This window comes from Excalfactoria chinensis, chromosome 7, assembly GCF_039878825.1.
Source record: "Excalfactoria chinensis isolate bCotChi1 chromosome 7, bCotChi1.hap2, whole genome shotgun sequence".
Lineage (NCBI taxonomy): Eukaryota > Metazoa > Chordata > Aves > Galliformes > Phasianidae > Excalfactoria > Excalfactoria chinensis.
In genome coordinates this window covers 17,855,325-17,883,072 of record NC_092831.1, presented here as the reverse complement: position 1 = coordinate 17,883,072, position 27,748 = coordinate 17,855,325, and the positions used below count along the sequence as shown (strand labels likewise).

Here is a 27,748-nt window from a genome sequence, read left to right as displayed (position 1 = left end):
TGAACTGCATACACTGACTCAGACTTTGAAAGACTTTCTTTTGTAATGCTGCTATCAGTAGCAGTTGGATTTTATGCTGAAACTGCCTAGGTTAGGGAAAGCAGACAAATGTGTAGAACTTGAAAAACAAGGAAAAAAACATCCAGTCCATTGTATACTAAGGGACTGGACGAGTGTTCACACAATAGGGTAGTATTTCCTTCTTGCGTTTCTGAATGCTGTAGTAAGGCATTTAAAAGCATGTGTTTTCTCAAGTGAAGCCAGTGCTCGAAGGGTCTCAGACACTCACACATATGGGAAGTGAAAAAGGGACTCACATATTAGAAAAAACTTGTTTGCTCTACTAATTTGCTATGCTAGTTTTCTGTACTGCACTCATCAAATAATTGAATGTTACAAATCAAATAGCAAGAAGTGATATACTGCTATAGATGCAAATTCATGTTGTTGTTAGGAAAAAAAATGATCTGTGGTCTAAAACAGTCTGTATCTAGTTCTTTGGAACAGATATTGCAGTCTACAAGGTGAATTTACAGAGATTATAATATGCTCATAATTTTGGAAGTGTGCAATCAAAATAATATGCTATAATTCTTCTATTTTTTTTTTTAAAAGGTATATTTATAGCTGTGAAAGAACTGAACGAGCCTAGCACATTAATAGTCTCATTACTAGAAAGAGCTATAAAAGTAAAGTGCCAGCAGAGACTTGAATTGCATTATGTAACACTTAAGTTACAAATAAGAGAAGTTGTTGAGTCCATATAGTTTTCTTGTAGACTGAAATATGCCTTCATTTTGGTGATGATGATGGCTGTGGCACCATTGCATAAGTACCACAACCAGCTTTCAATTAGCTGGTAGTATTTCAGTCAAATCAGCAAAGCTCAGTTGTTTCTTGGCAGAAAACATTTCTCAATTCAAGCTCCTTTCTTCTCTGAGTCTGCTACCAGTCTGCTCTGCTTTCTAACCTACTGATTTCCAATCTAGTGCCTAAGGACTGTGCAATCAAATCAGGAGAGTAAAACGTGGCCTTCTGGGATAGAAGGAAGACCTGATTTAAGTGATACTTTTTTTTTTTTTTTTTTGAGTATGTGTATCTATGCCTTTCAGAATAAGACAGATTATTGGATATTTTATGATTTCCAAAGATTTCAGTAATGATATGTTGTCAGCACGATATATTTGGTAGAGGGCAGAATAGAATTTAATCTCAATAACTCTTCATGACTCTTAGACGTATAAATATTAATTTAAAAAGTGATACGGAAAATGTTTTCCCAGTATGTGATGCCATCCATGCTCTCAATTTTTTGAGTGAGGACTGACTATTTAATAATACAATGTGTTTGGGACATGCTGGAATTTAAATTCATATGCTGAAAACTTTAAAGTCTTTGAACCAAACCATACTGAAAATGATACTGCAACCTATATATATATACATATATATATATCCATCTAACTAAATTGGAAGGAACAGAGGAACAGAGGTTTTTGGCTTTTTTTTTTTTTTTTTGGCAGTATAGTAGTACTGTTATTGCGTGTTTTCTTTACATAGTTGATCGTTGCCCTGCTTCATCAAGTTTGAAGTTTCGTTTTCTGGCTGCCTCACTGTTGAACCCCACATCAGATTTGTCTGCATTACTGCCATCTGTCATTGTGGATTCTGCTTCCATGCCTCCAGGAGCCCCTCCATTGGGCCGATGAACTTTATCATTCTCTTCTGGTGGGCGTTTCCAATGGGGTCTGCTTGCCATCCACAAAATAAGTGCACCAAATATGACAATCAGGAGACCAAGACAGTTGACAAAAATTGCCTCTGGTGGGGATGTACTATACACAGTACTGTTCCTTTGGAAGGAGAGGGGGGAAAAAAAGACAATTAAACACAATTCTAATCTAAACCAATAGTGTCCTAATAGGTAAGAGGGCTTTTTAAAACAAAACTCTATATCAATACCAGATTGGGCAGAATAATAACAGAGAATTATAGTATGCAATGAATTAACTTAATAAACAAGTGAAAAATGAATGCTTACAGTGCAAATAAAAGTTTCTCTGTGATTCCCATGAGAGCTGCTGCGATCACTGTTACAAAGATGAGGAGACCTGAATAAACGTGTATTGGCATGAGAGCTGCTCGGAGAGGTGCTGGAGCAAATGGGAGTAGGAAGACAGCAAAACCTAAGAAAAGCTAAACAGAATAGATTCATAGTTAAAGCTATGTGGGAAATAAGCCGTACTTCTGAAGCAAAATTGAAATCATCAAAAATTCAGTTTCGATATGCTTTCAGTTAAAATATTCACAGGAATTGTTGTAAGATGTTTTTACATCTTACAAAACCAAATCAATCATTCTGGATCATCATCTAGAAAGCAGGCATAAAATATTTTATAAGTAATTCCACCTCATACCAGTGTCTAAACTTCTTGCTAATGCTAAAATTGCTACCAATCTGAGTACTGTAAACACAAGCTTTCTCTGTCAGTAGTATAATTAAGATAATAAATAAGTGATTAACTACATTTTCAGAGTCCCTTCAGTTTTAAGTCCATTTCTCCCCTTCTGTTAAGGTGAAGATCAGAATGGAGTTTAATGTTTTTACTTGAGTGGTCTAAAGAATTTCACCCTTTTGGAGCGTTGACTTAAACTGCTCTTCTCTAGAAGGGTGGAGGTCTGTTAGCATTTAGAGTGAAGATGTATGTGGGTGGTGTCAAGTTGTTCAAGGGCCAGAAGTTCTCCTATCAGTCTTAATTCTGTGATGGAAGAGAACACCATATCTTATGGTTTCAGCCACAGGCACTCAAATTAATCTCCAGATTTTCTTTTTTGTTGTCTGTTTTGCATTTAAAAAAGGTATAAAAAAGGTGCTGCAATATGCCTTCTTTTTTTTCCTAGGTGTTAAAACACTATTATTTCAAAACAATTCCTTGTACCTCCTTGCCTGAGCAGTGAAGGATAGAAATCCAGAACCCAAATCCCTCAGCTGAGTACATTCTGAGCTTGATAACTGGATCATTATGATTTTTTTTTTCTTTTCTATTGTACTTGAATTACTCAGCACGTTATTTAACTTTACAACTGATATATAAACACAGTTAAATTCTGACCTGAAGAGAATAAAATATAACAGCAGTCAGCCCAATCCAGCTGTGCAGACTGTACATGTTGGGGATGCTCCTGGCATTGTGGAAGTCAAACACAGCTACCATAGAAACAATTGCAAGAATCATAGCTATGGTATTTAATCCAGCATGTATCAACTTCATCAGGAGTTTGCTGCACTTCCAGGTCCATGGCAATCTGTACACAATAATGGCTGAAAAAAGAACAGAATGAAGTTTTTATTCCTTACAGTATAAATTCTCTAAGATTTTAACAATTATGCATCATTCATACATTTCCATTGTAAATTAGAGAAAATTGGACCTTCTATCTTCCCTTAGAAGATTATGAATGATTATTGAAACTGTATGAATGTTTTTTAAAAGCTTTTTCTCCTTCCCTGACTAACATTCCAAATACCTGACTGAGGCCTAAGTATTGCCTTTAGGAAAGTTTATTCCTCTATTTTTTGAAAAATTCAATTGTGTTTCAAAAAAATAACAGTAAACAGCTTGGTGTCATTTCTCTCTTGCTTCTTAAATTGATGTAACAGAGTCTGTGCAAGGTTTTATTTTTATTTTTTTAAGTTTATTCTCTTTGCAGATTTGGTTAATGCTGTTTACATCCAACCTAAGCCATTGTGTGATTTTGTGAGTTGAGGGACACTGGCACAGCTGCTCAGAGTACCTGTGGGTGTCCCATCCTGGAGGTGTCCAAAGCCAACTTGGATGAGGCCCCGGACAGCCTGAAGTAGTTGCTTGCAAACCTGCCTGTGGCAGCCTTAACTAGGTGATCTGTAAAGCCCCTTCCAGCCATCCTCAGCCATTCTATGTTTCTTTGATATTTATATAGCTGTGTCTACTACATTAGTATTGGCAGGACTATTCTAAGTGGGAAAAGACTACTCAGCATCAGGGAATCATAATCCAACTCAAGAAACAAAAAGATTTGGCAGCTGCAACTCCTGAAGTGCTGTTAGAAAAGTGCAAGTTTTTTGCCTGTGTTTGCATATGTGACACTAACATACCATGTTTTGACCGGTGTGAACAAAACAACAATTTCTAGTGATCTGACTCCAGATGGTCTGTAAGAATTGTAACAGCATAGAGTGCTTCTTGCCAAGCTCTTTCCTCAGGGTCCTTGCTGTTCCTTCCCTGCCACTACTGACTTCTTGCTTTTTGTGTAAGCACATGGATTAGACCAGGTCACTGAAGCCCTGCAGCCCTGCATAATTGTGAATACAAACCTATACAATTTGTGAATGTGTGGGAGCACATAAGTGCATTAAGATGACAGGGGACAAATACTTACGACCATGCCTTGACCAGTTAAGGCTGTTGTTCTCATCTATAATGCCTCGAGTGGGCAAGAATGATCTCCGTTCATCTGATTAATCAAATCCTTATTTAAGATTTCTGCTTATAAAATGGCATCTAAATACTATGTAATTAGCAATACTAAAACAAATGAATAAGAATATATTTCAGATTTAAAAAGAAGTTCTTGCTCCAAACGTTCACTTGTAAATAACGTATTTTACCTGGTAAGTGTAGATTAGGTATTTACTTAAATTCTCATGTACCTTTCCCATTACTTCTCTGTAACTCTAGCTTTTTATGCAAAAGAAAAATAAAAGGATATTAATTCTGTACGTTGCAATGAATAATAATAAAAAATGACCAATTGATTTTGAAGTTCTATTTAGATATACATATTTTGACTTGAATGTATGCCAGGAAACATAGCACTCCATTAAATAGTTCACACAGAAAACACTGTTCACAAGTGGAATTTTCAGTCCACAAGTAGATTTTAAATCAATATATGCTTTTACATGCTGTGTGAAAATATAATACTGGAATGAAAGCTCCCTTAGAATATTTAAATACATAAACATTTAGGTAGTTCTCAGTTTTCTACTTTTAAAAAGTGGAAACAGTACAGCTTAAAAAAATTAGGAAGATAGCCTTGTTTTAAGACAGTACTTGGTCTGTATGACATAATTTGATGTCTGTGATTCAGCATGAGCTTAAGACCACCTCCAACAGTTGCACAAAATGTATTTGATAATTCTGTATCTTCTTAATATTGAATTTACTGCATCGGGCAATTAACCTAGTGCTAATGATTATGATTTCTAATCTTGCATTGCTGGTATGCCAAAAGGTCCCAACCAGGCTTCAACGTTCTATGAGGATATTACATACCAGTAAATCTTCCTTCCTCATTTGTTGTAAGTTATGGCCCAGAGTGTTGTCAATAGCTTATTTCAAGTGGAATGGAGTACTGCACTCTATGTATCTTGAAGTTAAATTGACCTGAACAGATCTTGGTCTCATTTTACAGTTTTGGCTCTCAAAAGATCATGTCCATGCAACAATTTTTATCTAATATTTTTTCTTTGGTGCATAAGATTCCATCATAATTTGGTTTAACTTCTAAAATCACTATCAAACTTCACAGCCCGTCTTATGGACCGTGAAATTTTTTTGTCTGTTTCTCTTTTGGGCACAGTATGACAAAAAAAACAAGGAATGGCTTGGGGGCTTGTTAGCAATACCATGCATTAACATGTTGCATGCTGTAGCCCAGGACAAATACATGATAGTACATTTTGCTGTAATCCCTTCTCAGTAAGGCCTGTGCGTAAAGTTATACATCCTAACTTGAGCAGATCTGACTATTTACTATTGCCAAAAGACAAGGTCCCATTTCCCCATCACCACTTTCACTTTCTTTCTGACTGCATGCTTCCCACAACCCACTTGGTCACAACTGGTGACCAAATACTAGCTTCTCTAGTATGATTTTAATAGGTTAGTGATGAATTGAAAATCATTTATTCCACGTTACATCATGATCGCATTAATCCTTTAAGAGGAAACCAAACCATTATCATTTGCAGGCCAAACATGAAGAGGCATGCAGATGTTGCTTTAGAGTCCCGTGTCTATGAAGAACCTATACAACTGAAAAAGAAAGCAAAATTCTTAATTTACTAATTTACTTCATTCTGTCACACTAATACCGTTTCTTTAAGCCCTTCTTAAAATCAATATATTTTTTTTTTCACTTTTTTTCCTATCTTAATCTTTAAAATTCGGTACAAATATGCACAGACTTTTACTGCCTGTATTTTCACCACTTTGGAAGACTATCCAGACTATTAGTGTGCACTGGCAGGGTTTTATCAGATATAATTTACTTATAGGTACTCATCTGTAAATAGTTAATGCTCACATTGTCGTGCATACAGCTTTTCCATCTGGTTGACACGATGCATACAATAATTTTGTTAGGGCATATGTAATTCCCCTTAGCCATGTTATTTCAATCACCTCTTTTACTTCCCACAGACCAACTGTCCAGTTCTATCCTTAGTGCAGACTTTAATGACCTGAAGAAACAGGTGATTTGGTTGCTATTTCATGTGTTGCACACAAATTTAACCAAAATATTTATTCAGCTATTCCTTCCTACTTTTAGCTACTTCTAGACTTCTTTATCTTGTGTGTGTGCAAAGAGGTGTGTGGTCCCTCAGCCTCATCCAAATTACTTTGAATTCAATGGTAGACTTCTCCATCAGTCTCCAGCTTTGCTTTTCATGTTACCTAATTGGATTTCCTACTCCAAATAGTTCTCTTCTATCAATGAGTTCCTGGTTTGATTTGTTTGTTTGAGCCATGATAAACTTTCCCTTATGTTACAAATACCTACACAAGGCTTGAGGCAACAGCCTTAATTCTGAAGCAGGGTAAAGAGTTTCAGAGGAAATAAAAGCATATGAGCAGGGGAAAGTTCTGCAAAAAACCTCCCCCTGTTGTCTGCCAAATATAAAAAATAAAAATGTAAATAATTAAATAAAAATGAAAAAAGAAACCTGTGTTTATGAAAAGAAAAAGCTCAGTAGTTTGATCATGAGAGGTTGTATTTAGTGAAGTCAACAGGTGTTTCTCATTGCTTATTTATAACTAGAAGTTAGACTTTACGTGACCTATTGAGCAATATTATATAAACCAGCTTCAAAATGTTGTTTATTGCTTAAAACTTCTTCGTAACTTGAAGCTGTGGAGCTCAGAACATACCTCACTGCCACTGAAAATATTGCATTTGCGGTGTGTGCTCAAATGGCCAAATTCCCTGCATAGCCAGAGCTCAGCAGCCACCCGCTCTGCTCCTTCCAGTCCTGGCGGGGCTCCTGCTGCAGAGCCAGCGGCCGTATGCATGATCCAAACAACGCGCTTGCTGGAATGAATGTCCAGATGTGCTGGACACATTTCCTGGCTGGATGAGTGCAAAATGTTGTTCAGCAGTGAAGCAAATGTAAATAAGATTGCTAACAATGAAATTCTAAGTTAATTCCTCACTTTACACAGAAAAGAATGCTTCAGATCTCTAGAGGTTCTTTATTACTTAAGAAAAGTAAAATCATCTCCTTACTCCACCTCCCCAGAGAAGTCAGTGGTGAAGCTGTGAAGGAATTTCCACCATTCTCAGCAACTTTCATTTGCCTTTCTTTGAGAAATTGGTGCTGTTTCTTCACGTGTTCTCTTATCAGTGAAACTAGCAAGAGTGCTAGTGACTTTATCAGAAAGCACCATTGGAAGCTATTATGTGTGCCAAAGTTCCCCATTAGTTTTCATGCAATTTGTGTAACTACTAACTCTCCAATTTCAGGATTAGCACTTCTGGGGCACTACCATTATCTGCTTTTTAAACTTTACTGGGAATACTGTCTGCTTTCTTTCCTAACCTCTTACCATTAATCAGTGGTACTGTGTGTAAGTCATTTTCTTGGATTTAACTGCTTATACTAAAAGCCAAAGCATGTCGTTCAAACTCCAACATTCCTGTCGGCCTCAAAGAACAACCCTTGCCCTTAAGACCTAACATGTGAAGGGCGTGAGATGGAAAAACGACAGTGAGCACATAGCACATGGAGTGGGAAACACTGTCAGTCCAAGGCTGAGCACTGCAATCAAAAGTTCATACACTCTATAAAAACGTCCCCCTACCTCATCATAAGCACTTTATATTACTCAGGCAACAGAATTAAGTACGAATTGTAAATATATATTTCACAAAAGAATTTATGCAGCATCTGGGCTGATGAAATGCATTGCAGCGTTGTTCTTGGTGCTGCATTTCCCCTGGCACAAACCCTGCTCCTGGGTCTGGCTGCGGTGGTGCTGAACTGAGACGGGGGAGCGAGCCAGAAGGGACGGAGCCAAACGAGTGAAACTTTCCTAGGGCAGCACTGCTGGCGTTTCGATTCCCAGCTCGCATAAATTCAGGCTGACTAGGAAAACACAGCTCGCAAGCCTTTCTCAAAGTGCAAGGAAATCCCAGGCCAGGGTAAACAAGTGCTTGAAGGGAGGAAGAAGAAAGAAAGAAAAAAAAAAAAAAAAAAAAAAGCCCAATCAACCCAAAGCACCGCATACGTAGCTCACGACAAGGGACTCTTTGTCCCATCTCGCTGCGAGCTCTGGCTCTCCTGAACGGCAGCGCCGCGCAGCTCTCCGGCCCCGACCCGGTCCCGCCGCTCCCGTCCCGCACAGCGCTTCGACCTCACGCGGCCCCGGCTCCTCTGCCGCCCCGCCGGGCCCTCACGCACCGATGCCCTGGATGAAGATGAAGCCCGTGACGATGAGGACGGGATGCCAGTTGAACTCCGCCGAGCCCCCGTCCCAGCCGAGCCCTTCGCGGTAGTTGAAGACCCAGACGAGGGAGAAAATGACCGAAACGAAGCCGACCAGCAGCGCCGAGCCCAGCAGCGCCAGGAAGAGCCCGTAGTCCTCCATGTTCCGAGCCCCGCGCATCGCCGCCAGCGCCGCGCGGGAGGGGCAGGGCGGCCGGCCTCGCTGACGCCCTCCTTCGGCCCCGTGCCCGGGCGGCGCCGCCCCGCTTCGGCTGCGCCCCGGCACAGCTCCGCGCCGCTTGTTGTGAGCCGGCTGTCGCCACACTGCTTTGTAGAAGTATTTAGTACAGGTTTGCCTAGTCCTCCGCGTTCAGAACGGCGGCTGGAAGTGGACTCTCTCTCTGCCCGCTCCTTCTTCGTGCCCGAGGCGTTGTGCACATGGCTGTGTCGGTGAGCCGGGGCGCTGAGCTGCTGCTGAGATAACGCAGCGCGGCCGTAAGCACCGAGAGATAAACCAGAAGCACTGCTGCAATGAGTACACGCAACACAGAAAGTGCAGCAGCTGAGCGTGCTTAAAGGCATTGATATACTGTTTTCGGAGCATGGTTTTTGTCACGGTCATCCCCTTCAACTCATTCACTGTTGGATTCCTCGACTGCTGTAAATGTAGCCAACAGCTATTAACCTAGTTTCTTACATAGACGCTGGGCTAAGTTTGTAGGAGTGTATGGGCATTGTTCTGTTCAGACCTGCCAAATTTAGGCGATTTAGACACATCCAAGACCAGAAGCTGGAAGATGACTTTCAGCATTAAAAAAAAAACACAACAGAACACCTCCATATAAAATGTTCTGTGCTAAAGGAAACAGGAGAGATTGTGAAAGAAAAGTGCTTAGCAATGGTGAAGAGTCAGAGACAAGAATTGTTTGTGGCTGTACTTGTTGTGCTTGGGATCAGAGTAGTAGCCTGGGCTGAAGGGAGCTCTGTCATGGCCATATGGCACATTTCATGTTATAGAGTCATCAGTGCCAATGGGTCATAGCACCTAAAACTGGATAATGACAGTTCTCAAGTTATTAGGTAGTAACGCTGTCATGACTGCCTTGTGCAATGTAATATGACCCAGATTAGGATAGCCTGGGTATGGGTCTCCCACTGTGTTCCCATTTCTGATTTTCACCTGTCTTTACTCCCTTCCAAACAGAGGCCATTGCTACCACTGGCAGAGCACATTGACTGCAAGCAGACAAGGCATCCCCGCGCTCCCCATCATTGTGTGAAGCTCTGTATTGAAAGGTCGTGGTATGTAGATCCCCGGAGAAGGATGGGTGAAGAAAGTGTTGCTCAAGGGTGGGTATTTTGCACCTTTACAGGAGAGATCCTAACACCCCTGTTGCTGCTTCTTACTGCAGCCTCTGTTATAGGGTGTTTCACCCCAGACAATATTGGAGGTGCCTTTGGCTTGCATTTGGTCATTTGCATGGTTACTCTTTATGATCATGAAGTGGGATGGGTTGTGAGTTGTTTTTTGTTTGTTCATTTACATTTTTAATTAATATACCACATGGAATTCCCACGTATGTGACAGGCGGCACACAGTGATCAGACTGAGTATCTGGTGGCTTTGACTCAGACTGAACAGTTTGTGAAATCTGGCATGGGGATACTCAGAAGTGCCTATTTCATATATATGTATAAAATAAATAAATAATTATATAAGTCTGTAAATATACAGAATTTATTAATGCTTTTCTTCAAACCAAAACAAACACAACTAGAAAACCCAACTGGTTTTGTATATCAGAAAAAATCCTCTTGGTTTTGTGTAACAATAACTGCCGTTTTTATCTACATAGACATTTTTTTCTATACAGCTTTTCACATTTCGTTTAATTAACAGCCTGTATTAAAGTTGCATAGGTAAAACAACATAGAATAGAATGCAGCAGATGGTAGATGATCAAGAAGTTTACATCTTTCTCCTTAATGTTCAGTATTTCAATGCAGTTGCTGAAGAGAACCAAGAAATGCTGTATCCAGCATTAATGGACTGGTGAATACATGAAAAACCATTATGGTCTACACACAAGAGTACAGTATTAGAGAGAAAAATAAAACCTTGAATAATGGTACAGAATATTAAACACTGACTGGAAAACAGTAGTTGACTAATTGATACATATTAAGTCCTTAAATAACATCAGAGTTGAAGTTTCTGTAGTTGTTACGTCTTAAGTATATTCAAAAATTTTCCCTCCTTTTTTACAAGACACTCTTTCTGTTCTTTCACGTCTTGAACATTCATCTGCAGTATCACAGACCATTTGGTAAACATAACAACTGAACCTCCTGTTAGGCTTCTGTTCTATGTGTAATACGGTATCTCTGTCAAAGTAAACTTCATGACTGTAAGTCTGAAATGAAAAAGATAATTCTGATTGCAGTCTCAATTTCCACAGCTTGATAACAGTATCATAGCTCGATATATCATTTAGTACAGTGTAGTTGCTATACAGACAATTATAAGAGGCACCAAAGGTGCTGAGTAACTTAGACCACCTAAGTTAGGTACCTAAACTTGGGCTATATGAATTGCCCATTGCATCTTTCCAAATATACACACAGCAGGGTCCAAGCTTATTTCTATGCATGAATAGTTGCTGTCCAGTTAAGGAGACTATTTACAAGGTGTAAAGTTAAGCTGATGATAACTAGCCAGACAGTGAGTATTCAAGTTGATAAATACTTCAGAAAGAACTAAAGAAAAACAAAGATACAAATAGCCAAAAAACGTTGATTTAAAATAATTATTCCTTTCTGATAAATTAACTACTGTCTGATGGAATACTTACATTTTTCAAGTCACAACTATTATTTAGTACAAATCTCATCCATAACACTTGGCAAAACAGTTTATCTATCTATTTCAAATCTGAATGAAAAAAATAATGCATTTAATAGTAGGTAAATAGGAAAGGGAAGATGTTAGTGTCAACAACCAATCAAAAAAAAGGAATGCTCCTCACCACATCCCAGGATTCCAGTAATGGAATACTCTTAAGTAGAATCCCATGTTCATTACAGCATAAATCAAGGTGAGCTCTTCCATCAGCTCCTATTTCAGTAACTGCCACAGTGGATAACAAATCCAGTTCATCTTCATAGTCTACAATTTTGAATGTCTTAGGAAAAACAAAGTCTTAAGTTACATATGAAACAACTTCACATTCCCTGAAGAACTAGAAAGTATTCTGGCATCACTAGCATCTTCCCCAGCACAAGGTGTCTAACTTAGGTCAGCAATATTCCTTAAAACAGGAAGGGAAGAAGGTGATGTTCTGAACAATGTGCAAGTAGATGCATTTTAGATATGATAGGATAAATGGAAAAATTACTTTGAAAATTACTGAAGAAATGTACAATTTGAACTTCATGCCCCATGTTGAAGTAGTTATGTTAGAGACAGTATTGCTCAAAATCATTACTGGTTTTGAGAGAATGGATGTATTAGGGTAATTCCATTCATGTGAACACCTTTATGCTCTGTTCAGAGCTCTCTCTCTCTCCACAGACAATGTGACGGTGAATAACTGAGAACAAAAGGTGAAGAACGTGAGCTGCCATAATTATTTCTATCTCACTACCACGGACTGGCTAACATACTTCTTTTACTGATTAAACTGTATGATTTTTCTCTTCTTTAAATTCCAGCCAGTTTTTTTCTTCTACAGTGGAGGAATATCTAATGCCACCACAAATGTAGTGAGAGAAAATAGAGTGTGCACTCTAATTTTTACTGTTAAAAAAGCTGAATAGAAATGAACTGCAGACCAGAAGGATTATGTACAAAAGGACCGTCCTGTGTTTTTATCATAGTAAAATCAATTTCCTCAGAAAAAACAAACAAACCAAACAGAAACGACTTCCAGAAACTGATGATTTTTAATTATTGTACTTATGTCAATTTTAGCTCCAGCTGTGTTCTTCATAAGCCTCTTGGAGGACAGGCTATGTGGTACTTTCACTCTAAAGAAGCAGTAACTTTAAAGCATTACTTTCCCCTGCAGTTTAATCAAAGTGGCAGGTGGAGAAAATATAGTTCAGATATTTCTAATAGGTTCCTCTAGAACCTAGAAATATAGAAATTAAATAGAAATATTTAAAGGGAATGTTTGAGTGGAGAGAAGAGTAATGATTTTTCACAGTAACACTGAATTTCTGTGCCACTGTAGTCACATTGAGTTATGACAGTGTCATTGGATGTTCTTAAAAAATAAAGGCTATCCAGAGAACAAACACCAACCATGATGAAGAGTAGAAGTTAGAGGTACTAACAAGAAATTAAGACAAAGACAGCCACAGAAGATAGATAAAGAATTAAAAGATTAACACAGCTAACAGTTACAGGCACTGCACCTGTAACATGAATGACTTCCATCTTGCTAAACTTTTTTAATCCATACTCAATACATCAGTTACCTCTTGTTCTGGGTCATCATCTAGCAAGTTAAGACGTTTTTTCACCACTCGACCAGAAGATGTTACAGTAACAGAGCTGTTCGCCTTTGGAGAAAAAGAATGGCCCTGGACTTAGAGCATTATAGTTACATTATATCTTTGACAATATATCTAATTCACATCTTCTGCTTTCTGACCTTGCTCTTATTTGTGGAATCTTGTCATGCCTTCTGCTTTCTGACCTTGCTTCAATCTCTGGAATCTCATTTATTTATTAGCTTATTGCTGCCATCTGTTCTTTATGAGGGCTTACGTACTTGGTGGCTTTAGGTGAAGTACAACTGATGTTAGTCATTTACAGGTTCTCATTGCTATGGAGATGGCAAAGTTTCCCCACTACTATTTTTTTTTTTTTTTTTAGAACAGAAGTTACTGGAGCCAAGATGTTGGAATGAGAATGATGACAGCTAAGTCAACACCAATTTGCTTCTTCATCTTAATTCCAGGAGACAAAGTAGCACCTTAAACCACCACAGTTGCTTTCACTGGGTATCATTAATGCCAAAAACATTCAAAATTGGTGTTATCAATACTTTAATGGAGGTCAGAAGTAAAAAGCAGATTACAGACAGGATTCAACAACTCTATTTTCTTAGCTTTTGTTCCAACAGAAAGCTGTCTACTCAACTCTTAAATAATTAAGGCAATCCATTAGATGACAAAGCTTATCCTTTCTGAATTTAATAAAAATTTTACTCCTGAGTATAGATTTTTAATATACAAACTTTTCTCCTAAGAAAGTTTCATAATTAGTATCACTGACTACTGGAGACTTTACAGTACTCATAAATGATGAAAAAATGCCTTTGCTTTCTATAAACTAAATACGCTGAAGGAAAATGACATGGCCTTACCAAAAACTATTCTTCCTAATTGTTTTCTTCCAAGTTTTTTTACATTTGTGATAGAAAAGCCACAAAAGCACTCTAAAAGATTTCATGAAACACTGGAGGTGATTTAACAGCTCATTTCTGTAGAGGCTCAGATCATCCCTGAGCCATGTGGTTCTGCTGTTCTCTACTTTTCTAGCCCTGTGTTTCAGCTCCAGTTCACTTCACCAGGTAAGCAAAATGAAGAGTCATCCTTTTTATCTTTTTTTTTTTTTTTTCTCCAGAGCTGTTTTTACTGTGTTATTGCACTGAATTGGTTCACCAAAGGTTACATGAACACTAAACTTGTGCAAGTTTACACAGCAGGGAAGAGTCAGACTTTTTGAAGGGATGTACTATCTCTGTTGTCTTATAAAGTGTAAGGGAAACTGTTGATCACAGCCTGAACCTCTGATTAACCATCTGAGGCAAGCAACGAGTCAGCTGCATGAGCACAGATGAAGATAATGCAGCTGTGCTCCTGGAAGGGGTAGAGCTTGACTCCACCTCTCCTAGATTCCATTTATGGACTGACCAACACTAAGGTAGCCTCACTTTCTGGAGATTGTTCCTGTGTGGAGTTCTTGTGGTGAGCCTCAACACTGATGAGCTTCCATCTTGACTGAACGCCTCAGCACTGGTGAGTCTTTTCTTAGATACCCTCTGGCTATCCATTTACTCTGTAATTACAACTATGCATGAAGACAGAACATACCTGTAAGTTCTGACACTTGATACATTTCTAGCATTTGTACGATCAATTTAGAAGAGTATAGACAAAATTGTCCTTGGTGACACCTTCATTCAAATGAAATCTGCCATCATCTTTTAAGTACGTTTAACATAACTGATACCATTATACTGAACACCTTAAACACTGCAGAGAACTTAAGAAAAAGCTTGAGGATTTGGAAACGTATTCTGAAAATGTAACTTGTTTTCAAAATTTCTTTCATGTAGTTTTAAAATGACCAATGAAAACAAGGAGTGTCGAAGAACTTTGTTATACCTATTAAACACAGTGACTGCTCACATACATTCTCAGAACACCTCCTAAATGCTCAAAATTACGCACTGTCATTTCAGATATTCGAAATTCCTGTTAAAACTCACACAGTTTTCTCTGTTGGCCATGATTATAAAGTCTTCTGCAATTTCTATTTGATCTGTATTATTTTCCACTTCTTTAAGTTTCAAGACTCTATCAAAGAGACAAAAATCACAAGATGAGTATATGTTCATATCCATTTACTACAACAATTCTATATATTTAATCTAAAAGATCAGCTACCATCAGAAATAACTGAAATTGTAATAAATTATTCTTATAATTTATGAGTACCACTGAAATTAACATGGTTGTCCTGAATTTTTTTAATATCAAATTCTACTTTTGCCTGCAAATGCACACACTCACTACCTAGAAATTTGCAGATGTTTTGACCAGGGCTCCTGATTCTGACAAAAATCATAATTTTTCCAGTTTCAAAGAACTGATGACAGTGTTTTGGCCCACAAATCATCAAACCACTAAATTTATGCAGTTATGCAACATTCTGCCTAATGAAAACAGGACTTGAGAGAGAGAGGGGGAAAAAAAAGTGCCTTACTTTATCAAATTTGGTCCCACATGGATTATTCTGCCTGACATATCTGGATGGAAATATATCCAATCAGGCTCCAGTGAACAGCATTTCATATCTTGTATGCCATTTTTTGCCTGAAGAAGGAAGGGAAAAGCTTAGAATATTAGTATCCTTAAAGCCTCACAGATCTAAGTAGAGAGGAAATACACAGCTCTTCTCCATGTACCTCTGAAAGTTCATAAATATTACTCTGATAAACATGACCAGAAAAGACTGCAGAGGAACAGAGTAACAAATGAATAAATAAAGTCTCCAATAGTTCTAATTCTCAAGGATACTCCATGGAACTGTTTCAGGTTTTCCTTTAATTTGCAATAAGCGCTGACTTTGTACCATGTCTGCATGTGCAGCATACATACAGTCTAAAACTATGCAAAATGAAGGTTTAATCTACATTCTGCAAACCCTTGAACAATTCTAGTAATATGAGAAGACATGAGAAATGTAGCACAAACTTCAACTTGTGCTTCAAGCCTCAGGCCCAGCCTTTTTTGTGCACAAATATTTGTGGAGTGTGTAAGCCTACAGTAACTTGTGATTTCGGATGCAAATGATGCAAACTGATCAAAATCTTGAAGTTTTGACAGGTGCTTTCTGTTGTTAAATTTAGCTGGATAATCATTCAAATCTTCAAATGCATGAACCCACATAGAAAAAACTAGATGGGAAAGGTTTGCACGAGTCCCTTTGAATCTAAATTGATCTTCAGCTATGGTTGTGAAAGATGTCTGAAGCTAAAAGAGATAGGAGGAGGAGGAGGATCACCGATTTGATCAGGCTAATAAAAGAGATATGAAAATTCATATATGAGAAGTTGTTTCGTAAAGAATCTGCAAGTGAGAGGCCAAAAACTGTTTATATAAATATCTTTAAGTCAAATGCAGATCCAAAATAAAATTTGAGACAGTCATATCATATAAAAGATATAAGATCAATAGTACATAAGAAAAAAATAAATAAGGATGCTGGATTAAGCTGAGTAATAAAATCTTTCTTGAGACAGAAAATGTACAAACCACAAACACTAAGGAAGCTTATTCTGCAACTTCTTAAGATGCCAACTGGTAGGCTGATCAGTTGGAAGTGCTTTAAGGTATTATCACACAAGGAACTAGGTCTGAGAGTCTGGACTCTTTACTTTTAAGTTGTGAATACAATGATATGTAGCACTGGCAGTGCTATGATTATATTGCACTGAAAGAAATATCAGAAGCAATAGTAATACAGAAGAAAATGACTTCACTGGATGGCAAATAGAATGCTGTAGGTCTATCCCTGTGAAAGCACCATACTGTAAAACAAATACTTTGTTACCTCCAGAAATACTCAGAAGGAGAGATGAGGACATATGTGATACATTTATTTCAGAGAAGCTACTATCTGAATATATTACCAAAGCATTGTCTTTCAGAGAACAAATATAGAAGACTCCTCTATGTTTTTTCTTGTTAGGTGTGATGATATAATGCCAAGGAAAGCCTCCAATTTGAAATGCATTCTCCAGAGAAGATGCTTCAAATAGCAAAGGTGGGGTATCTGCAAACATGGGGTAATGTTAAGACCATTAGTAGAAAAACAGTCATCATTCTGTTGATCCTTATAAGTCTAAATTACAATAAACCTGTTAATTCTTCAGAACTTCTGAAGACAAGTGGAAATATGCTGGCTGTTATAATTCTTCTAGCACCAGCAACAGTTCCTCACCTAGCATCCAGGCACATATACCTATCTGCAATTCCACGTGGAAGGTTACTGAGTTCTCACTGATATCATCTCCTGATATCTTTGACTTGCTTCATTCCAAATGAGCTGGATACATGAAGGCTTAGCAGAGAGTTAAAATTAGTCCCACCCATCTGAATGAGAGTGGATGGACACATGAATGAATCAAATGGCAGTCAAATCTTGTATCAAAAAGATCACTAGTCTCTTGAGAAAAATAGTACTCAACAGCTAAATGTCCTTTTGTGTAATGCAACAAAATAGCGTGGACCACAATGAATTCAATCTGTAGCTGAGTTCTTAAAAAACAAAACAGAAATCAAAGAATTCTTCTAATTAATGGCAAAAGGAGTTTAGTTCTATCTTGAGTTCAGTTGGGATAAATTAGACATGTAACACGCCATTCATACAAATATTCTGTGTACTAAATGAGAAAAGTTTCTTGGAAAGAACTGGGCTCTACAGAACTTTATAACTAAATAAAAGCAATTTCTACAGCTGCTTTGACTCCATTAGTTTTAAAAAGAAATAACAGTTCTTTTTAACAGTATGGAGAAATGCTTATTTAAAAAAAAAAAAAAAAACAACAAAAAGACATGGAGGAAATCTGCAGTTACCAAAGAAATTCAGGCTGAATTATTGTGAGGAGAGCAAGGTTCTTATACAGATTTTCTTTTTCCCAACAGTCTGATCCAAATTTTCACTTGTCTTTGCCCTGCTTAGTCTAGATAATTAACCAGACCATAGCTGATGGTACCAAGATTTTGCAGGACATCAGCAATTATGGTTATACAGCGCTTCCTGCTTTTTCTGTTGTGTTTCTCAGGAGATAGCCCTTTATACTGAATCACTTTACTATCCATGAAAATGAAGTCTTTCCTGAAGTTGGAGAAAGGCTCTCTTCTTAGATATCTTTTGGACTAACACATAGGAAATGGGAGACTGTGCAAGATAAACAAAGCATACGGTCTATGAAAACTGAGCTAGAAAGTATGGAGAATGTTGAGGATGGAGGCATAGGCAGAAGACCTGCAATTATTAACATCTGTCAGAAAATAAAAAGTAGGGCAAGAAAAATTGTAACATTTCACTTCGTAGATTTTTCTATTTTACATAACAAATATATAATTAGGCCCATCAGAAAATCTACTGGATGGACCAAATGATTGGTTTAAATGTTTTTTCCAATAATACAGGCATCCAAAGCAGTACAGGCTGCTGCTAAGATATGTTTTTCTTTTTTATGTTCATTTGCCAAAATACTCTAAGGCTGCTGCCACCTCTGCAGCAGTGTGACTCTGCTGCCTCAGCTCCCCATCACTGTTACGTTACTTGCTCTTGTTGCTCAATATTTTGTTTTCGTTATTCCTGAGTACTTCCCCTAGCAATGTGAGTTTTCAGTCTCTAGTTTGAGCCTCTTTGTTCATTTCCTTAAAACTCTCAAATCTCACCGAAACATAAGCCATAAAGTTGTTCCTGGCAGCACTGTTGTGTAATTTGTTCTAATCTGTTGCGGAAAAGAAAAATGAGCTTCTGGTTTTTTTTGTTTGGTTGGTTTTAAATTGAAATTACTGAATCCTATGATAATCAAATTATAATTTTACATTCTGGTCCTTCAGAAGGTGACATAATGGAGATTTATAGTCACCTTTTCTTATCTTTCAACCGTGACCACAATTAAATTTCTTATCAGTCCATAGCTATACAAGTTATGGTAGGTACAAAGTAACCCATGTGTTTTTATCTCTTTACACCTCTTGGGTACCTCATACATCATAAAAATAGCATCATATTTGAAGGGACTGCCATTCCTTCTGGCCCTTTCTGTAGGGACACTAGGACTAAATAAGCAGGAAAATTCTGAACACTTAAATTACAGTGAATACAAGTTTAAACTCTGAAACTGTTAAAATCTCACTCACTGAAGTACTGCATTACAGTACATTGAAGGTTCAGTCAGCCATTTCACTCTTACTAGAGAAACAGCCCCAAAACCACAGGAATGCAACTATCCGCAAACAGCAGCCACAGCAAATGTTCATCTAAGTTCAAACCTTCCTTACCACAAATTTTTAAATAGAGTTCAAAACCATTTCTCCCCCAGCACATGGGTTTTGAATATCAAAAACTATAGTGATTCATAAGACATGAGAACATATCAACTATAGAATTCCTTTATAAGCTTCCACAGTGTTCTCCACAGGGCCTATAGCATTACATTCTGGTTTAGCAGACAGAGAGGAAAACAAGGAGAAATGAGGAGACATCAGCTATAGTAGCCTATCACTGTTTTGATAAAACATTTCATTATACCTGAAAGCTTTAACTATTAATTCTGCATTTTGTCTTTCTGCATTTCCTCAAGTTTATGTGAATCAGTTTTGGTTTGTATGCTTTTATCTAATGTTGTTTGTAAACATGAAGATGAAAGACAGCTTATGGGAACAGCCTCCTGTAAAATATTTACTACAGAAACCTTCAAAAATTAAAGGAAAATAGCATGCATTATTTGAATTTGGTGAAACTTAGTCCCACCTCAGGTGTCTCACTTGAACTTTTTAGAGCTTCTAAAGGGAAAAAATAAGTTTCACAGGCTTTGGTCATTTATTAAGATTCTTATTGTCAAATTCTAATGTCAAAGGCACCAGTAGAGGTGAATGTTAGGTTTCAAAGAAATTAAAGTCATTACTTAAAGCAGAACATTTGTAAGTTAGTGATTTGAAGCACGAGGATTGTTTTTAAGATATCATTTCTTATTTCCTTGGGAATTAACCTTACTGAAACTGGCACATTTCCAATAATTAGAAACATCAAAATGCAATTTGGACATCACTGAATTCTCTCTGCAGGTTGGATTAAATTTTTCCTCATCTTTTGCTTATGTGCTATAAACAGTTTCTAAGTATCAGTAACAGCTGTTGTAGCCCTTCCTCTTTCCCTGAGCAGTTGTCTCTCAAAAATAAGGAAGCTGTTTCCATTTCGTGCATTACTTGTGAAGTTTTAAAAATAGATTATGTGCTGTATTAATTTGCTTTAATGATTTAACTATAATAAACCCAGAAATAAAGTAACAGCACTTTAGGACAGTAACTTTCATGTTCCTGGTGCTAAAAATTCACAAATAAACCACACAGGCCAAGATAATACACAGATCATAAATACCTGTTATTTTAATGTTACATGGAAGACCAAATGGATACTTTCCCACAATTCCGACTTGACCATTCCAATTGAATTCACATCCCAAGTCAAATGGCTGCTCCATGAACTAAAATAATACAGAACAATTCAGCTTTACTGATGCATATTTACTTTTTTGTTTCAGTGCTCCATTACTACTGCATTCTTTATCTTGTTAGATGCTGCTCAAAGCCTTTTTTTGAATCAACATCCAGTTTTTTTATTGGAAGAAGGTAAACTTAAAAGGTTCACTGTAGTTCAGGTTCAGATCAAAGAAACTTCCATGCCCATCATTTTCTAACTGTAACATTTTCTTTTGTAACTGCAGACTGTGCACAAAAAGCAGCACACTCTGGTCTAGCATGTGTTGAAATGCCTGTCCACTCCTGTTTCTCATGTTTTGCCACCTCTACTGGCATAGCTAGAATTTTCTGTTAGTGCATCCATTCATATCTTCAGACTGTAGGCAAAAATTCTTTCCTTTCACACAATCCCCATGTACCTATGTTTCATTACAAGTGCATTAATGGTTTGTTGCCACAAAATAGCATGGATTATATGAAAAATTTCATGTTACCTTTTCAGAGATGGCCTGGAAGTTATAGAGCCTGACCAAACCCACACTGTACATTACAATCAGGATTCCATTAGAAATAGCAACATCTGTCACATTGTTACCAAATATCTGTAAAAAGAAAAATATTCTATTAAAGAAGAAATAATTGAGAGAATAAAAACTGTGAAATTAAGAATAGAATCTTAGTAATTAGATTCCTTTTTGACTCTGACTGAAATCTATAGCCAAAGTTTTAGTTTAAGAAGGTTTCTGTAGCTCGTCTGTTCTGCTGAGTTTCCATAATACTTTGCATTGCAGGAACATCTGTGTCAGGTAAGTCATATTCTACAAGAACATTTATTCTCTAATTAATTCTCAGTATGTCTTCATATCATGTTAACCAGTTATTACAAGACATAAATAGATTTTATTGCCCAGCATCCCACAGGAAGTCAATAGGAAAGCTCACAGTTCAATATAAAAGTACTGATTGCAGAACCTCTCCATCACCAGGGTAAAATACTAGTCTAATCATGCCTCTGTGACTGTGTACAGCTGTACTAAAACTATCCAGCTGTCAGAGTACAGATCCTCTCTGAATTCAAATTAGACACATACATGAAAAGCCTATTACCCCTTCAGAGATTATGCAGTATTCATTTATGCTACTCTTTAGAACATCTCCTCTGGAAAAACAACAACAAAAACAAAACAAAAAAACAAACAAAAAAACAATGAACAAACTAGTTCTTAATATTTAATGACAACATGTGAAGTTGGTAATTTTCTTATACTGAGATGTTTGGAAGACCAGAGGTTTTTGTTGTTGTTGTTGTTTGTTTTTAAACAATTTGCCTGCTATGACCATGATGAATCCAGCAAGCCATCCATAAACTGATGGAAAATACCCTTGATACTGGTAAAATTTGTGCTTTCCAGTTATAAATGCTAATTTTAAACAGAACAGTGCCCCTAAATTTTCACAGGCCCAAATAAAAAAATGGTTAAAACTCCTCTTCCACTTCCTAGCCTTAGCCAAACCCAGCATGAGCTAAAACCTGCTGGTAGCTCTGGACCCCAGATGAAAGTGCAGCTCAGAGAATTTTGAAGACAGACCCAGCACATTCAGACTGTTCCACTTGTAAGATTTATCTAGAGCACCTATGACTTAAAATATCTTTTTAACCTGAACACCAGAATTTTCATCAGCTTGACCATCTAAGTATATGCTTATGCAGAAGGTCACAACCCAACCTCAGGAAGGTTGTTTCCTCTTGTTTGATAAAGACATATATTTATACTTTACCATTCGGTATCTACAATAATACAATTTTCAATCTTTTGTAACTGTAGAAGTGGGTCAGAAGTGTAACTATATGTGAAGATGTGAAAAGAACACTACATTCTACACTTCTCTAGCCTTTATTACAGCAATTGTAAGAACTGAAGTTCAACACATCAAGAAGTAACCCAGTAACAATTCATTAACAGTGTCTCTTCTGGAATTAAGATTCTTTCCCCAATGCTTCCAACTGTCAGACACTTAAAGAACACCACTACTCATTTTAAAAAAAGTTGTGTCTTGAAACATTAGGTATGACTTCTGAAATGGTGGGACAGTTGCCTAAAGCATGTCTCTCATACAGCTACAGTGCAGATAAAACCTACCTTTTTGTTTATTTCTAGCATTCCAATAAATGACAGAGGCAAAACTTGGAACACAGCAAGATGGAACAGTACAGACTGTTGGATACCTGCCTGGGAAAGAAAAAGCATTGAACACGCATTATACTTGAGGTATTTACTGGCAGTAGGATGTCTTTATCTTTTACCATAGTAGCAAAGCATAATGTCTCCATATCTGTCCTTGTAAATTTGTGACTGATCTTGTAAAAATTTAAGAACAGTTTTTCAGCAAACTTACCTGCCGTGCTTCTGCAGGGAGTTTATTCTGAGCTGACTTCACAACCATGACTTCTTGAGGAGCATCCCAACTTAGGTACCTATTTGTGATAAGGAAGACCTATCTTAATCGTTGTACAATCATTTAATAATAAATACACTATTTAATGCAAAATATAAACCTATTGCAATTAGGCAGATCCCCGTGTCCAGGCAAACTGCTCAGTATCTGACTGGGGAAAGGCACCTGAACTGTTTGCTCTTTTCAATAATGCAAACGCCACTGGACTAGATGCCAAGAAGAGTTTATTCCTCATAAAGTTGTGTGAAAATGTCTGAAAGTATGAACATTCACTGTCTTATTTTTATTCCTTCCCTTCACAAATCACTGCTTTCTTATCCTTCAGTCTAAAGAAGACTTCCAGGAACTCAAAAAACCATGCACCTTGCCAGAAGCAGTAACTGCTGTGCTTTTAAGAATAAAATGGATACCCTATGGAGAAGAATGTTTGTAAGTTGAAAACTGCTTACTTTAACCTTTAAACATATTTTTCTTATGTTTTATGAAGTTTGCTTTGCAGTTCTTAGAAGTTTTCTGCTGGTATGTTGCTATTGCACTATCAAAGGGTATAAAATCAGAGAAAAGCCAACAGTAGTCCCTTTGTGAGCTTCTTTTTTTGTGTGCAGCTTTTGTGTAACTTGATCTCAAATTTGAGACCGCAATACTTAAGTTGCTGAAGTGATTCTAAAGAAAACAGAGAGCAGGAGAAATACTCCAGGAAAACTGCTAGACAAACAGACCTGTGTATGACTGTGTTCCTAAGGTTTTATAAGCTGTCTTTCACTCTAATACATACAAAAACTATGCATTCTCTGATCTGCAGGGAGCATTTTAAGGTAATCTGTTTACATCACATTCAATCACCAGCAGCAATGAAAAATCTGGGAAAAAGTTTGATGAGGAACTCGGGGCTTCACTCTTTTCCCCCCTCTCTGTGTTTGCAGCAAATTTCCTCCAATTAAAAACTATTTTTTGTAGTCCTTTGGCTAGTTGTTGTAGAGGTTACCCTCCCAAAGGAATCATCAAAATGAGATTTTCTGAATGCACAGAAATTGGACAGCTTACTGTACTGCACGATAACCATGGTTCCTGTTCTCCAGTTTAATACTAATGACTGTTAGCTACATAAACCCTAGACAATGTTTAATACCTGAATTTGCAGCAGGAACCCGCAAGGTATACTTTTTCCAGTATTTCCCCACTATCAGCAGAGAGACGTAGAAGCCAGTTCTGTACTGTTAAGACTATAAGGGAAGGCTTATAGTCTGATGGATTTGGTAGCATTTCCCCCTGAGTAACAAAAAGGTTATCATAAAGAAGTCTGTACCAGAACATTACATAACAACAAGGCAGAAATAAATACACATTTCTCAAAAACTAAGCTCTTATAGCTTAGAACTGAGCTAAATCAGTACACAGAGGAGCACCCATAAAGGTTTTTTTCCTATGAAACGGTCAAATTCCAATAGAACTATTACTTGCTTCAGAAAAAATAACACAAAAATGTATCCCATGAAGACAAAGGATTAGAAGTCTGTGTGGCATCAAATGTGTCAAGATTTGGAAAATATTATCAGTTTGAAGTCAAATGGAAAAATCCATTTGTAATAGCAACAAACAGAGTTTTGATTTTGAACTAAAAGATATTCAAATTGCATGAAATTACTGTACCATAGGAACTAAGGAGAACAATAGAGAAACACTCATTGCATTTTTCATTTCTCTTTCCTTGCATGTTCCAGATTATATCTCAGCAGGGTGCTCCCAAGTACAAATTATTATAGTTTAAAATGCCACCAGGTGAATCAGACATTTCAAACCAAGCAAAATAACCCATGAATGAAGAAATACTTTTCCTTCTCTTTACACTGCTCAGTGAAGGATGGCTAATTGAATTGACTGACTTCTCTTAAATTTTACCTTTTTTGAGAGAAAACAGAACAAGCTTCAGTCTAAATACTGCAGCAAGGCTATCTATGTATGAGTATCTATGAATGTAAAGGAAGAAAGGAGGAAAATTAATTAAAATAAAGTTAATGAACTAGAAGGAGTAGAGTAGCTTTTGGACAGAATTACTTCAATAGCCCTTTTTTATATATAGAATGTTAACATCTAGTAAAAGAAAAGAAACAAAACTCCCATCTACTGCCCTTGATAACTCAAAAATAAGTAAACAAAACAGAATTTATGTTGTAAGGAATTAGAATTGAGTTGTATAAGCATAAAGGCATAGTTTAAAATCTTCCACAGATGTTCATGTAATAGCACTTAAATGCACTGGTGAAAAATTCAGAGTACACCCCCAAGCATACATTCTGTCCAAATAAGCATATGATGCAAACCTTGAATGACTTAACTCAAAAAAAATGTTGAGACAAAAACAGTTAACAGGGAAAGAACGCTGCATTCTAGATCTGTTCTTAAAGATATCAATTTGTTTGTGCAAAACAACGCACTAGTAAAAAGTAATCTTACCAGTGGGCATTCCAATAATAAAGCATCTTCTATTTTTTCTGACTTAGAACACTTTGGCTTCTGATAACGTATTCTTGGCTCTTGTGCAATGCTGGAGGAAAATGATTGCTAATCATTAGTCTACTTTATAAACTGCTTTCTATCATAAGTAATTTCATACATTTATATAAATTCTACCTCTTTAGGTAAGTCAGAAATCTGCATGCTTTTATTTTCCTTTGTAAATGCTATCTGAAATTGCTCTCAAAGTAAGGCCTATAAGCAAATGTAGTATAAAGTAACACCTAAAACCAAACCTTTTCTACGTTTTTGTTAAAGCAATCAAAACAAGATATACTTAATAGTAACGTTTTTACTTTAGTAATACCCATTAACAAGAAAGCATATTCCATAAACTAAGAATCATATTGAAGCCTTCCTCTAATGCACTTCCAGTGTTCCCTTTCCTAATATAAAGGCATGGCATAATGTACAAATATTTTTATAAAGCTGATACTAGCATAAAATTGTCATAGCATGTGGAGTTCTCCCCTTAGGGAGAAGCTGAGACAAAGATAAACCTTCAAAGACATTTCTCTTTTATGTTTCATATTGCACCATCTCAATAGTGTTCTGACCATGGCTTAAAACAGTTATTCTAGTCCCTGCTCCTTCTTTCCCATGTGGGATGGGCGAGGACTGATGTGAATGGGACCTCTCAGCCCCTACTCTGCCCTGTGCTGCTTCTGAGCTGTGCCTCTGCAGCATTCATGGAGCAGGAAAGCATGTCTGAGAAGTGATCTGCTCAAAAGTAAATTCCACTCGACTCACAGGGGCAGTTGAGACGTGTAAAGTTTGCTATATGTTTCAAACAGCTGTGATGTTAGAATTGCAAGCCAGGTCAACTTTTAGTTGTAAATGTGTTACCTGCTGATACAGCATCTGTAGTTGTCTAAGTAAATTCTTCCTCTTTCATAAGCAATAGGAGATGCAGAATGAGTTGTCCAAACGTTCTTGAATTTGGTACTTTCCTGAAACAGACAAAGGTTATAACAGTGATGGACTTGTGGAAAAACTGCATATGGAAAATCCTTGCTCCTGCAGCTTGATAACTGAATTTAATGGAACCTTTCCTGTTGTATGATTGTTTGGGTTTTGTTTGTTTTTTTAAACAAAGGATTTTTTAGAGAAGACTTCTCTCTTAAAAACTAAATTAAAGTAACTGTTCACTAGCTTACAGGTGCAATTAACATTTTGTTGTTAACTGTCTCCATTAGAACTGGCAATTTTCATGATAAAATACTAAATCAAGGATAAAATGCATCTGTCCTCACATGCCCGTATATCTGGCTGCATTACAGGCCGCTGTTTCAGACAGTGCATTTACTCCAAGTCAGCTGTAACACAGCTGCCTGCTGGCTGCCACATACTGGCTGTCAGTGCGAGGCTGTCAGCTACTGCACAGCAGCAGTCATCATTCTTAAATGAAACATGTTTAGTCTACAACTAATTTCTCCGTTTCTGTAACAGAAATGTCACTGACATGTTAAGGTATGTTCGCTTACCTACAGACCTCTGCTGATTTTATTTGCTTTGAGAGCTCCCCAGAATGTTACACGTTTAATATTAGTCATCTTAAGGGATGAAAGAAGCAATATAAAATCTCATAAGAGGCAATTTCTAACGTGAACATGAGATTTACAAGTGCTTTTGCTGTTTCTTCAGCACAGAACTCCGTAGGTTTCTAGGTCTGAGTTTCATGAAATACATGTAACCATTTCTAACTCTCTGAGCTACACTCTTGCATTCCCCCCAGCCTTGCTAGCCCGACCCAGCGACTTCCGAAACGTGCGTCCCGCCCGCGCTGCCTTTACCTGGCAGAGGATGGTTCTCAGGAGCCCCATGTTCTTCCGGAGGGCCACGCCGGCGTCCCGGGCGTAAAACCCGCAGGCCCTGCGACCGAGCAGGCGGCACACGTTGGGCGACCGCGGCGCGGCCCTCCCAGCGACGGAGGGGCACATCGTCGGCGCTCGGGCAGCGCGGGCCTTGCCCGGAGCCGCACGTTGAAGCCACCGACGTCACGGGCCCGAGCCC

At 37.6% G+C, this 27,748-nt stretch overlaps 2 protein-coding genes and 2 long non-coding RNA genes across 7 annotated transcripts in view; 2 read left to right on the top strand and 2 right to left on the bottom strand.

Moving 5' to 3' along the window:
* The window catches only part of LOC140254745 (uncharacterized), a 30,003-nt gene extending 19,907 nt beyond the window's left edge, over positions 1-10,096 (top strand). The window contains exon 3 of the long non-coding RNA XR_011904298.1: positions 9,951-10,096. This is a non-coding gene — a long non-coding RNA (uncharacterized lncRNA). The remainder of the gene's footprint in view (positions 1-9,950) is intronic.
* Positions 607-8,952, bottom strand: CYBRD1 (cytochrome b reductase 1). 2 transcript variants are annotated; one of them, XM_072341716.1, is made up of 4 exons: positions 8,723-8,952; positions 3,114-3,322; positions 2,042-2,196; positions 607-1,853 (listed from the first exon to the last, which is right to left on the bottom strand). In XM_072341716.1, the coding sequence occupies exons 1-4, from the start codon at positions 8,925-8,927 to the stop codon at positions 1,553-1,555; spliced, it is 870 nt and encodes a 289-aa protein (XP_072197817.1). In that variant the 5' UTR covers positions 8,928-8,952; the 3' UTR covers positions 607-1,552. The 2 variants fall into 2 exon arrangements, with proteins under 2 accessions (XP_072197817.1, XP_072197818.1); XM_072341717.1 differs by lacking the exon at positions 8,723-8,952 and adding an exon at positions 8,550-8,713.
* A 366-nt stretch (positions 10,097-10,462) lies between the features above and the next one.
* On the bottom strand, positions 10,463-27,687 carry DCAF17 (DDB1 and CUL4 associated factor 17). 2 transcript variants are annotated; one of them, XM_072341711.1, is made up of 14 exons: positions 27,529-27,687; positions 26,582-26,685; positions 25,676-25,766; positions 24,351-24,490; positions 23,162-23,240; positions 22,906-22,995; positions 21,259-21,366; positions 20,664-20,769; positions 17,173-17,315; positions 15,744-15,853; positions 15,247-15,334; positions 13,226-13,309; positions 11,773-11,928; positions 10,463-11,160 (listed from the first exon to the last, which is right to left on the bottom strand). In XM_072341711.1, exons 1-14 carry the CDS (start codon positions 27,673-27,675, stop codon positions 10,978-10,980), a joined length of 1,629 nt encoding a protein of 542 aa, XP_072197812.1. In that variant the 5' UTR covers positions 27,676-27,687; the 3' UTR covers positions 10,463-10,977. The 2 variants fall into 2 exon arrangements, with proteins under 2 accessions (XP_072197812.1, XP_072197813.1); XM_072341712.1 differs by lacking the exon at positions 11,773-11,928 and having other exon boundaries at positions 10,469-11,160.
* Positions 13,316-27,508, top strand: LOC140254746 (uncharacterized). 2 transcript variants are annotated; one of them, XR_011904299.1, is made up of 6 exons: positions 13,316-14,325; positions 17,232-17,306; positions 22,924-23,034; positions 23,547-23,650; positions 25,723-25,860; positions 27,471-27,508. It is a non-coding gene; the product is annotated as an uncharacterized lncRNA (long non-coding RNA). The 2 variants fall into 2 exon arrangements; XR_011904300.1 differs by lacking the exon at positions 13,316-14,325 and adding an exon at positions 14,379-14,773.
* Positions 27,688-27,748: the final 61 nt, after the last annotated feature.